The 13,512-nt window shown below is 32.9% G+C and overlaps 1 protein-coding gene across 4 annotated transcripts in view; it reads right to left on the reverse strand.

The window, feature by feature from the left end:
• Positions 1–834: 834 nt before the first annotated feature.
• Positions 835–13,512, reverse strand: part of LOC107443913 (syntaxin-1A) — a 38,448-nt gene continuing 25,770 nt past the window's right edge. For 3 of the 4 annotated variants that reach the window (XM_087158420.1, XM_087158421.1, XM_087158422.1), the window contains one exon: positions 835–1,124. In XM_087158420.1, coding sequence (XP_087014546.1) covers positions 1,017–1,124 — 108 coding nt within the window. In that variant the 3' untranslated portion in view covers positions 835–1,016. Of the gene's footprint in view, positions 1,125–8,238; positions 9,528–13,512 lie in introns of those variants that run through there. The other variant, XM_087158419.1, reaches the window with a different exon arrangement.

Here is a 13,512-nt window from a genome sequence, read left to right on the forward strand (position 1 = left end):
GTAAGTTAAGTTGATTTAAAAAATATCTCTTCAGGCATAAAAATCTATACTTGAGGTTGATAACCTTAGGTAGAACATGAATCACCTAAATTTAGTAAAAAATTACCTTTACAACTTTCAAAAAAATACACTTGATGTAGATCCAGAATAACCTGAAGTGTTAAATGAAACAATTTAGATTGTTGAATAAATACTTCCACTGGTGTAAAAAAATATACTTTAGGTTAATAAGTAATAACCTAAGGTTGATATACCTCATTTATATCTCAAAAATACCTCAATTTTTCAGCAAGGGATTGGCCTTACAATAAATTTTATAAACTGTGAAAAGTAAGAGTCTTTTCATGTAAACTAAGTTTTAAAATTTTTTTTTAAATCTATGACTTAGATCCAGCGTTTTAAAATAAGCTATTGATGATTCTATTTTTTCAAATATTTTAAAGATAACATCAGTAACGTTAGCTTTATATTTAATAAAAAATAAGTTGTTTATTGCTGTTCTATTTAATTATATTTTATTTGCTACGCTAACTATGCTATGCATGATCAACGTGGTTGCATAAAGTTTATCTGAAACCACGTGCTTATTTTGTTTATGGAGTTATGCTTTTAAAACGTGCAACTATAAAACCAAATCATTTAAAATCAGCGGTAATTTAAATTAAAAAAAATAAGTTTCATTTAAGGGGAAAATGTAACTAATTCGTTACGGAATGAGCGTAAAAAACATCAATAACAGTATTGACGTCAAGAATAATTAATTTTGTTAAATTACTGATTGAAATTTAAAAAAAATAATCTAAAAGGCAGAATTAAAGGTTCGTTTAAGAAAGCTGCGTAAAAAATCGGCATTTATTATTAGAGTCACTGAATGCAATAAGTACTCATTGAAATAAAACAAGCAATATTAAAAAAAATAGTGCGTGGAGTCTCTCCGCACGGAAGAAGTTAAACTTCGCAACCTGCGACGTTAATTGTTGAAGAATCAGCAGTCGTAGAAGGATCACTAGTTCTATTCAACAACTCTTTTTCCTGCACCGCTCGCTTCCGTGCTCTGTAATCACGGTAATATTGTGCATTTTTCCCTCTTGAACCAGTGCTTGTGGTTGCCTCATCGTCTCACCCTGGAAAATGTATTTGTATTAATAATGTATGTGAATGCGTCATAATGTAATTTCAAAAGAGAAACAATCAATTGATATTCACAAGAGACGTTCCTTGACATAACCTTAAATCCGTCGCATTGTCCGTGGGATTGTTTTCACTCATTTTTTACAATTATTATCCATTAAATTTGAAAATAAAAAATACTATCCTATTAAATTATATGTGTATCAAATCAAACTAAAAAAATATTTAAAGAAAAACAATACTTTTATGCTAGTGAGAACCAAAACACCTCTAAATATAATGCTAATCATAAAATACCAATTTTATAAACCTGTTGAATCCGGTTACTATACCGGATTCAACAGGTTTAGGAAGGTCTTTTCAAGACAAAATCATTATAATAATTAAAATTATTTTTTAATTTCAAATCTAAAATTTTTTGATCGCGTTATGGAAACTGAAGGAAATTATAGACTTTTATTTCTATCGGCACATATATCCACATTTTAAAAAGTCCTAATTGAAAAAATAAACAGAAATTTTTTCTCTATATACATCGATTAACAAATAACAAAGTTGCTTTACTCCAATATGGACAGGTCCCTAGTGTTTGGCCGATAGCTTGCGGGTGTATAAAAAATCAAACGTGGACTGTAAACTATTTATTTTGCGGGTGCGCTGGTAGCGCTGCGGAGCGTGTATGCGCTTTTGTTGTTTCACATCAACTGGCTCTTGGCTGATAACAATGACGCCAAGAAGCCAACGGGCGTAGCAACATACCGGCTTCAACATACCGGGCCACCTTGAAACATAGTTTCAAAATTTGCACATAAATTGACAAAAAACAGAATTAAACTATACATCTAATAAAAAGATAAATATAAAAAACTAATGCAACATACATAAAATTAAAATATATATAATTATAAACAGATGTATAGATTCCTTGGTATAAACCGGATAACTATAACACAAAACAAAAAGAAAAGTAAAAGTCTAAAATAAAGAAAGTTAATCAGTCAATAGGTAAAACTGACAGTTTGTGAATGGGTCTTTTATAAGTTCCAGTCTCAGTTTTGACACTGACCACTCTTACCTTAGCATCAGCACTAGGAAAAACTTCTTGTATACGCCCTAATTTCCACTTCAAAGGTGGAATATTGTCCTCTTTAATGAGAACTAAATCGTTAATTTTCAAATTAGGCTGTTCTCGCAACCATTTGGGGCGCTGCTGTAAGCTGGAAATATACTCGTTAACCCATCTTTTCCAAAAATTCTGGAAAAGTTTTTGAGTCAACTGCCAACGTTTTAATGGGGATATGTTTTCGCTTAGAAGGTTCTCTTCTGGTATAGAGGAAAGAGCGGTTCCCACAAGGAAATGTCCTGGGGTAAGTGCTGAAAGCTCAGCGGGATCGTCCGATACTGGACACAAAGGACGAGAGTTCAAGCAGGATTCAATTTGTGCAGTAAGAGTTAAAAACTCTTCAAGGGTCAATTTATGATCACCTATTGTTCTTTTCAAATGCGATTTTGCGGATTTCACAGCAGCTTCCCAAATTCCTCCAAAGTGAGGTGCTGAAGGTGGGTTAAAGTGCCATTTAATTTGCTCATCGGCAAAATACTGATGGATGGATTCTTCTTTTTGAAGAGATTTAACTACTCGATTAATTTCCTTATTTGCAGCAACAAAATTTGAACCACAGTCTGAAAATAATTCATTTGGTTTTCCTCTTCGCGCAACAAATCTTTTTAGAGCTGCAATAAATGATTCAGCGGTTAAATTTCCAACAACTTCGATGTGCACCGCCTTTGTCGCGAAACACACAAATATACAAATGTACATTTTAACTGATCTAACTCCACGTCCAGATCGCGGTTTCACAAAAAATGGACCTGCATAATCCAGACCAGTCTTGGAAAATACTCTAGAAGGCGTTACTCTTGAAGGTGGTAATTGAGCCATTATCTGTGTCGCGGTTTTTTCTTTTAATCGAAAGCATTTTATGCATTTCCAGATTTGCTTTTTTATAACTGATCTAGCATTTACTATCCAAAATTCTTTGCGAATAACTGATAATAGTAAAAGTGCTCCAGCATGCAAGAAGGATTCATGATAATGAATTATAATTAGATTAGTTAAGTGATGTTTTTTCGGTAGGAGAATAGGATGTTTTCTTTCATTCGATAATTGTGTATTTTCCAACCTACCGCCAACACGGATAAGGCCCTCTTCATCCAAAAACGGATTCAAGGAGAGGATCTTACTACTCGAAGAAATTGGTTTGCTATTTTTTAGCTGGTGATATTCGTTTGGAAATTCTTGTTTTTGTACTATTTTGACCAAAACGTTTCTAGCTAGTTTTATCTCATTACTAGTCAAATAACCATTTATGCGATTGTTCGGAGATTTACAGTTCATTATGAAGCGGAGACACCAAGCTATAATTCTTTTTAACTTAACGTATGCTGAAACATTGTAAATGATCGGAAAGTCAATAGGAGTTGTTTCAATCAAGCACGATGTCTTTTTGCGTTCTTCTTTGAGAGCGTCTGTTGAGAGAGGGATTTCCTCCAAATGCGATATTTTACCACTTTTCATCCAAGACGGACCCGACCACCACAAGTCTGATGAGGAAAGTTCTTGAGGATCCAAGCCACGGGAAATGAGATCTGCGGGATTGTTATGAGTAGAAATATGTCTCCACTGGTAGTTCTCAGTCAAGGTTTGGATCTTGGAGACTCGGTTTCCAACAAAGGTTTTAAGCTGGTGGGCTGGCGTTTTAATCCATGTAAGTGCGATGGTCGAGTCTGTATGCAAAATGACTTCGTCAATGTCCATTTTAAGAGAATTATAAGCCTTTCTTATAAGTTGAGAAAGAAGTAAGCAAGCTGATAGTTCTAAACGTGGTATAGAAATGACTTTTATGGGTGCAACACGAGATTTGCTCGCAATAAGACGGCAAGTGCTAGATTCAGCTAGGCCTGGGCAGTACATGTAAACCACAGCTCCATACGCTAATTCCGAGGCATCAGCGTAACCCATTAAAACAGTTTTTGTAAAAAAGTCAGTTAAAATGTATCTATTAATGCGAATAGTTTCTATATGTTGCATAGATGATGCAAAATTAAGCCACTGACCTGCGATTTGTGGTGGAAGGGGATCGTCCCACGACAGTTTATGTACCCACAATTTTTGGAGAAATATCTTTGCTTTCGTGATGACAGGTTGCAAAAGGCCTAATGGGTCATACAGTCTTGCTATAAAACTCAGCACTTCACGCTTAGTGAATTTGGTGGTCATTTCTGGGATGGATACTTTAAACGTAAATTGATCTTCAATTGAATTCCACCTTACACCCAAAGTTTTGACACTCGCATCAACTTCTGATGCAAAATCATGCTCTGCTGGGTCACCTAATGGTAAACTGTTCCTTAACTCCCTTGAATTAGAGTTCCACTTATGAAGAGACATTCCACAAGTTGATAGAATATCGTTCAGCTGTTGTTGCACTTTCTGAGCACCTTCTAAACTTTGAGCACCTGAAACGATATCGTCCATATAAATATCTTCCAAAAGAACTAATGATGCCAGTGGAAATTGTAATTCATCTTTAGCCAACTGCTTGAGAGTTCTGATTGCGAGAAATGGAGCGCAAGCAGTTCCGTAAGTGACTGTCTTGAGTCTGAATGTTACCGGTTTTGCGTACTCTGAATCTTTCCACACAATTCTTAGAAGATCAAGCTGCGATGGATCTATTTTGATTTGTCGAAACATCTTTTGGATGTCTGCCGTGAAAGCATATTTATGTTTACGAAATCGAGTCATGATTTCGAAAATGTCCTCGACCACGTCCCCCTTCAAAATGACATCATTCAAGCTCACACCCGTTGAGGTACTTGATGAAGCGTTGAACACAACACGTAACTTAGTGGTTGCCTTCTCTGGACGATAAACACCGTGATGTGGGAGGTAATAGGTAATTTGATTACCGGAATTGCTTTCATTATCATCATATTTTTCCATATGATTCATGTCTAAGTACTCCTGCATAAATGATTTGTATAAATCTTGCATTTCTTGATTTCTGGATAATCTTTTCCATAGTTGATTCAGACGTCGCACAGCTAAGTCCTTGGACTCTCCTAAACGCTCAACGTCCTTAACTGGCATCTCTACGATGAATCGTCCATGCTCATCTCTGCGATAAGTATTCTGAAAATGTGATTCACAATACTTTTCTTCTTCACTCTGAATTTTTATTTTATAGTCTATATCCTCTATTTTCCAGAATTTTTCTAAGCAGTCTTCGACTTCTGTTTGAGTGGTTATGAAACCGCAGTGAATTTCTGGAGTGCGGGTATTTATTGCTCCAGTTGCAATGTATCCAAAAACAGTATTGCGAAACACCAAATCACTGTTTGCAACGCGGATATCTCCAGCCTTGATAATTTCGAAAAATACCTCCGCGCCTAAAAGCATATCTATTCTTCCAGTTACCGCGAAATTAGGATCTGCTAATTGTTGCGGAATTTCTAACTTATCTACTTTGAAGGATGTAACAGGAAGAAAATCGGTAATTTTGGATACCACTAAAAAATCAAGAGTTTTCAAAAAAGAACTATTACCATTACAAATTGTAGCTTGTATTTTTGATCTTATTGTAGTTTCGTTTCCGCCCAAACTCGAAACCCGATAATTTATTTTTTCTTGAGGTACATCTAATTTATTAGCGAAATTAGCTGTACAAATATTCGACATGCTGCCTGAATCTAATATCGCCCTACATTGAATATAAGATCCATTTAAAGGATTTAAAACCCAAATTAAAACAGTCGGAAGAAGCCCTGTTTTATTTTTCGAATTAATGCAAGATAAAGAAGCAGAAACAATTTCATTATTTTGTTGATGAATATTAAATACCGCTGCTTCGGGATTGAGGTCATGACCGTGAGAAGAAGAAGCCAAAACCGCAGAGTTGTTTATAGTTTCGCGTTCTTTATGGAGTAGTGTATTATGCTTTGAGTGGCATATGTAGCATAAATGTTTCGATTTGCAATTCAATAACTTGTGTTGACTGCTTAGACAATTTAAACACAATTTATGTTTTGATACCAGCTCACTTCTCTGATGACTATTCAATTTCAAAAAAGAATCGCACTTAAAGATAGGATGATTCATTTTACACAAAATGCATGATTGAGTTACACTTTTATTAATTAGAAATGTTTTCGTTTTTGGATTTCTCTCTTGACTTAACTTAAATCTTAAAGGAGTGGTTTTGCTAACATTTTCTAATATTTGAGCTCGTTTTTCCAAAAATGAAAATAAATCATCTAATTTAGGAACATCGTTTGAGCTAATATTTAATTCATACTGCCTTCGAGTTTCCCTATCCAATTTTTGAAGTACTATATTTAAAACAAAAATATCAGAAAGATCATTGCGATTATACTCCAAAATTTTTAATGCTCTTATATTTTTCTTTACACAATCAATTAAATTACGTAAGTCTTTAGCCGACTCATGCGTTAATTTTTCAATATCTAATATTGATTTAACGTGAGATTCTACTATTAACCTTTTGTTTTCGTATCTTTCTTCTAAAGCTGTGTATAATGAAGTGAATGTATCATCTAATGTAATAAGATTTTTAGCTTCTCCGATTAAAGCTGAATTTAAATAGTGTAGTTTTTGTGCATTTGTCAACTGATTATTGGATGTAATAACATTATTGAATTGCAATTTGAAAGTACTCCATTCTTCACATTTACCCGAAAATTTCGGTAGCGGAATTTCTGGTAATTTTATGCTAACACTATTGTTTACAAAGCTTGAGGCCGTTAATTTCACTTGATTAACTGATTCTAAATAGGTTAAGCAATTTTTAATTTTGCACTTAGCACTAATGATTTTTTCGTTGTATTCTTCGCTAGTGCTAATTTCAGTTTCGAATTCTGCTGGAACCGAAATTAAATTTTCAATTTCAGAATTTAATGACGTCAAAATACTCTCCTTTTGACTTAATTGCTCAAATATTTCATTTAGTTCTGTTATTTCTTTAGTGTCACTTTGTATTATAGTATCTGCTTTTGTTATTAGTTTTGTAGCGCTAGTTCTGATTGTAGCGCGTTTCTTTCTACATTTCTCGATGTTATCCATTATTTATTAAATGAAATTATGCGGTAAATAAATGATGAAAATTTGCCTACCTTTCACTAATTCTATGGCTGGAGATATGCTGCGTTATTTCTGATGCGATGCGTGGTCAGTCCAATAATGAATGCGGGTTTTTTATTGTAAATTTGCGATATACTGGATCTTTATCCTCCTGATCGTTCGGACCAGTGTTTGGCCGATAGCTTGCGGGTGTATAAAAAATCAAACGTGGACTGTAAACTATTTATTTTGCGGGTGCGCTGGTAGCGCTGCGGAGCGTGTATGCGCTTTTGTTGTTTCACATCAACTGGCTCTTGGCTGATAACAATGACGCCAAGAAGCCAACGGGCGTAGCAACATACCGGCTTCAACACCTAGAAAATATAGCTATATTTTGAAAAGAATTCGTTCTTGAATATTTGGCCTATGTATTCATGACGCCATGTAATCATATCGCTGGTTCAAAACTAAAACGACACTTCTGCACTCACTTCTCATTCAAATAACATGAGAAGATAATGCAGAAGTGTCGTTTTAGTTTTGAACCAACGATATGTGGCAAAATTATGACAAAAGTAATAGTTTTTTTTTTTTTTTTTATGAAAGAAAAATGAGAAAAAAATCAAAGCATATTTGCTAATTAAAAAAAAATACTTTTTAATGGTTTGTCATGGCAATGAATTTTAATTGCTACGGATTTCTAAGCTGATGTTCATAGCTTTTTTATTAAATTAAATATGATTTTTTTTTATATAAAATAAAGATTGCATTTCATTTTTTAATGAAAACAAAGTTGTTAAAAACCCTAAAAATTCGAAGTTCCAATTCAAAAAATTTAAAGGTGTTAATAATTTAAAAAATATAAAATCAGAACAAAATCCATGCACACAATAAACAGTAAAATTATGAATTAAAGTACTATACAAATCAAATTTATATACGAACATAAAAAAAAGCAATTTTTATGTTACCATTCTTATAAAAGAATTCTTATCTTATCTTATCTTATCCTCTACGTGCCTTGGGCACTTAAGGCCTCCAGCATATCCCTCCAACGCCCCCTGTCTTTAGCAATAGATCTTGCTTCCTCCCAGCCAGATATTCCACATTCTTTTAATTCGCCCAAAAACATGCGCTGGATGGTAAGTCTGGGTCTTCCTCTTGTTCTCTTACCATCAGGGGCCCATGTAAGCGCAACAGATGAAATTTTTTCTTTGGGCATTCTAAGGATATGTCCGAGCCAGCTCCATCTTCGTTTTTTAATTTCATCTTCGATTGTTTTTATTTTAGCTTTCTTTAATAGATTTTGATTTGATACTTTGTAAGGGCAGAAAATTTTAAAAATAAATCTTAAACATTTGTTTTGAAAGGTTTCTAATTTTTGTATTTCGATCTTAGTCTGTTTCCAGGTTTCTGCGCCATACAATAGTACTGCTCTAACAATAGCTTTGTAAACAACTATTTTTGTCTTTATTTCAATATTTGACTCTCTCCAAAATTTATGTAATCCCTTAAAACATGTTCTTGCTTTGATTATTCTCTGTCTAATATCTTCACTACTTCCACCTTTTTTATCTACAATAGAACCTAAATAGCTAAATGACTCTATGTCATCTATTTCGTGATTTTCGATTTTAATTTTGTCATTTTTCTTTTGATTTATTCTCATAACTTTAGTTTTCTTCTTGTTCATGAATAAACCTACACTATTTGAATATTTGTTGAATTTGTCTGTTTTAAGATGAACGTCTGTACATTTGGATGAAATAAGTACGATGTCATCAGCAAAATCAAGGTCTTCTAAAGTAGTTGTGAAATTCCACCTTATTCCTCTTTTTTCATCTTTCAAGCTGTTTCGCATAATCCAGTCTATCACCAGTATAAATAAAAATCCCGATAAAACACATCCCTGTCTCACGCCAGTTTTTACTAAAAAGAATTCAGTTAATTCTCCATTTACTTCTATACATGCTTTGCTGTTATCATACATATCTTTGATTATGTTAATATATTTCTCTGGTATATTATAAAGTGATAAAATTTCCCATAATTTCTCTCTCTTAACTGAATCAAAGGCTTTACTGAAATCAATAAAGTTTAAATATAAAGAGGTATAAATCTAACAAGGTATAAATCTAGAATTCTAACAGTATATAAATATAAAATTTAAATGTATTAAATGAGTTAATGCAAACATTTACTTACCTCCTTATAAATAAATTTACATTTGGTTTTCTTGTTTTCCAAAGAAATTTTTTATTAGGAATGGGAATTATTGATATCACGATTTATGTTTGAAAAAATGAAGTTGCAAATAATTTAAAAAACTCTTAATTGAAGTTAAATTTTAATTTCAAAAATTGAACAAAACAAAAGGTAACAGAAAATTTATATCTCAATTAAAAATGGTTAATTTAAATGACGCAATTAAATGAGTTAAAAACTGGAATTTAACTGCAACGTTTTACGTTTGTCTCAGAAAAAATCTCTTGACAAAATGACCTAAGTAAATGTTAACAAGAGTCATCCCCTTGGATTCCTTAAAAGCTTACATCTGTTTTCCTAGAACATCTAGATAATTTCTAGTTTAAGACAACTTAAGGGACATATAGATGGTACTGTAAATATATGACATTTTATAAAAGCACAAAAGAGCCCAGGGTCATAAAAATGATTAAGGCAATTTAAAGAAGGAAAAGGTCATTTTCCCATTGTGTAAAAGGAGATGGCTATTTTTTGAGGAGTCAGATAACTGTGGGTCAACTCTGTGGGGGGTATGAAGGTTTTAACACCTTCATACCACCCACAGTCAAAAGATGCTTTCAAATATATCTATTAGTCTCAGTGTAGAATGCATTTTTCAGGATGCAAAACAGTGGTGCTTATTTTAGTTTTCTAAACACTTGTTATGTTTTTTTATGATGTGCTCCTCTTCTCTTTTCGTGATTTTCTTTTAAATTTTTTTAATAAATTGAAACTTGTAATATGTAGAAAAAAATTGAAACAAAACCGAAGCATTTTTCTTGGGGGGCGATTTCTATTTCAATTTGAAAAATAGCTATCAAATTGGGAAAAAAAGTAATTTCTTTTTCTGAAATTCTCAATTCTGTTTTACTTTATTATTGCGAATGTCAAATTTTCGGAAGGGGAGGCTAAAGTTTTCAATTTTGGAAAATAGCTTTAAAGTCGAAAATAAGAGTTAAATATAAATTTCACTCGACTTTATTCTTGCGAATGTCTGAAATTCAGAAGGGGTGAAGTATATTCTTCACCTCCTCACTTTAAGAAGAAAATAAAATTTTCTTTTTGAAAAATAGCTTCAAAGTTTTTTTTTTTTTAAAAAAAACAATTTTACTGGACTTTATTATTTCAAATGTCTAAATTTCTGAAGATACAAAAAGTTTTTAGCTCCCCTTACCTTATATCAGAAGAAATTAAAGTTTTCTATACCCTTACTATAATTTAAGAGGAAAATGAAGTTTTTTATTTTAAAAATATCGTCGAAATTGTGAAAATTTTCAACTTTACTTGATTTTATTCTATTAATGTCCAAATTTCAGAAAATGAGAAGCAAATTTTTCGCCCCCTTACTTTTATTTCAGAAGAAAATAAAGCTTTCTATTTGGAAAATAGATTCAAAAATAACATTTTTTTTTAGTTACCAATTTTTATTATTTTTTAACACTTTGAAATTTCAGAAGGGGCGAAAAACTATGTTCGCCCCCTCATTACTATTTCGGTAGAAAATAGAGTAAAAGTTGGAAATAAAATACTTTTTCTACCTTTACTTTACTTTTTCAAAAGTCAAAAAACATATTAATCGCCCATAACAGAATAACTTGATGTATATCTTCAAAGCTGAAAAAGAATAGCCTTTTTTTTCCTCTAAAATTACCTATTTTACTAGACTTCGTCTTGGCGAATAACTAAATATCAGAAGAGGCAAGACACATAAATGTTAGAGGAATATAAAGTTTTCTATTTCAAAAATAGCTTCAAAATTGAAAAAAATCCTTTATTTTAAATTACTGATTTTACTTGACTTTATTTTTGTGAGTGTCTAAATTTCAGGAGGGGTGAAACGCATCGTTTGCCCCATCATCTAAATTTTAGAGGGGCCCTCTGCCACCGGGTCTGACGCAATCAACTACATGCAGCTGTGGCCTTTCCCCTTCTCTGCAAAGCGTGTTTGTTCTTTTAAGAAAGGGAAATAATTTGTGAAAAGGTGTTCTACCGTTTTTTACCCTTCCCTTTATGTTATAGTAGGTACGCTATTACAAAAAAGAAAATTTTCATCAACACTATCTTAACGCAATTTCTTTCCTACATATATATAATAAGAGTGCTGTATTTTGAAGAAAAAAAAACATGATGTGGTCTCTTCATATGAGGCCCCCTTGACCGTCGGGGCCCCGGGGAGGTGCCCCGGCTGCCCCGGCGTAGTTACGGCCCTGAAACTATTTAGAATCATTTTGTTAGATTGTCTTAAGTAAAAATTTAACTAATTAGATATGCGTCAAGAATTTTTATTAATTTTTGATATTTTCTAAAAGGTTTGTTGAAACAAGAAATAAAATTTAGCATCGATAAAAATTATCCCAACAGATAAAACTATGGGTAAAAGCAAATTTACCCGTTATGAATGTTAAAACTATTTTAAGTAAATAAGCAAAATTTTATATCATAAAAAGTTGCTTTAAAAGATGCTTGCTCGATATGCTTGTTTTTTTTTTCTTTTTAAATAACTTGCTTTCTAATTTAACTTTCAGCTCTCAAAGTAAATCGTTGATAGCTTCGTCTTTTACGTACTAAAGGAAAATGTCGATGCTTTCAATTCATCGATGATCTGTTTCAAGATATTGCAAGAAATTTCAACTATTCTTGATTGTAACACATAATTTGACAACGGAATAGCCTCAAGTTTTCTTCTCTGTTCCAGTTCACAAACTAATTCAATCATTTACAGCGCACATGTCTAAATTAACGTCTCTCCAATAGTATGCGGTTTCTTGCTTTTGCCCATACGATATACAACTTTGAAAGATGCCTCAACCAGAGGTTTTTGTGGAATACCAAATCCAAGTTTGGTTAATGTTCCAGATTTTAAAAACTGGGCTAATAAAAAATTCTAGATCTAGTAACCTGGACAAGGTGTCAAATGTACGTAGCTTGATAGGGGATGATAAAAATAGCACAGCGGACGTCATCAGGGGGTTGCCCCTGATGGTGCAAACTGAAAGCCGGTTAGTGAAGGATGTTAAAAATATGACAGGGATATTAGAGGTTTCTGTGCAGTCTGCGCTGAATTTGGGGTATCTCGATCACCTAGTCTCAAATATGTGTGTATTTTCCCTTTTTAGAAAAAAAATATCAATGTTATTTAAATATTATTGATCCAAACGTTTTAAAAATAAGGAGTAGTCGGCGGACCCCCAAAATATGACCTATGGATCTCTAAGTGGTCCATAAACCCAGGGCCGTAACTACGCCGGGGCCCCGACGGTCAAGGGGGGCCCCATATGAAGAGACCACATCATGTTTTTTCAAAATACAGTACTCTAATTATATATATGTAGGAAAGAAATTGTGTTAAGATAGAGTTGCTGAAAATTTTCTTTTTTGTAATTACGTACCTACTATAACATAAAAGAAAGGGTAAAAAACGGTAAAACACCTTTTCGCGAATTATTTCCCTTTCTCAAAAGAACAAACACACTTTGCAGAGAAGGGGAAAGGCCACAGCTGCATGTAGTTGATTGTTAGCACTTATTGTATATTGCATTTCTGGTTTACTTAGTTGTTTCCTCTACTATCGAGCGTCAGACCCAGTGGCGTGCCTCTAAAATTTAAGTGATGGGGCAAACGATGCGTCTCGCCCCTCCTGAAATTTAGACACTCAAAAAAATAAAGTAAAATCAGTAATTTAAATTTTTTTTTTTCAATTTTGAAGCTATTTTTGAAATAAGAAAACCTTAATATTCCACTAACATTTATGTGCTTTGCCTCTTCTGATATTTAGTTATTCGCCAAGACGAAGTCCATTAAAATAGGTAATTTTAGAGGGAAAAAAAAGCTATTCTTTCTCAGCTTTGAAGTTATACATCAAGTAGGAAACTTTATTTTGTTATGGGCGATTAATGTATTTTTTGACTTTTGGAAAAGTAAAATGAAAGTGGAAAAAATATTTTATTTCCAATTTTCGCTCTATTTTTTTCAGAAATAGTAATGAGGGGGCAAACATAGTA

This window comes from Parasteatoda tepidariorum, chromosome 2, assembly GCF_982258835.1.
Source record: "Parasteatoda tepidariorum strain Cologne lab strain chromosome 2, Ptep-v5.0, whole genome shotgun sequence".
Taxonomy (NCBI): Eukaryota; Metazoa; Arthropoda; class Arachnida; order Araneae; family Theridiidae; genus Parasteatoda; species Parasteatoda tepidariorum.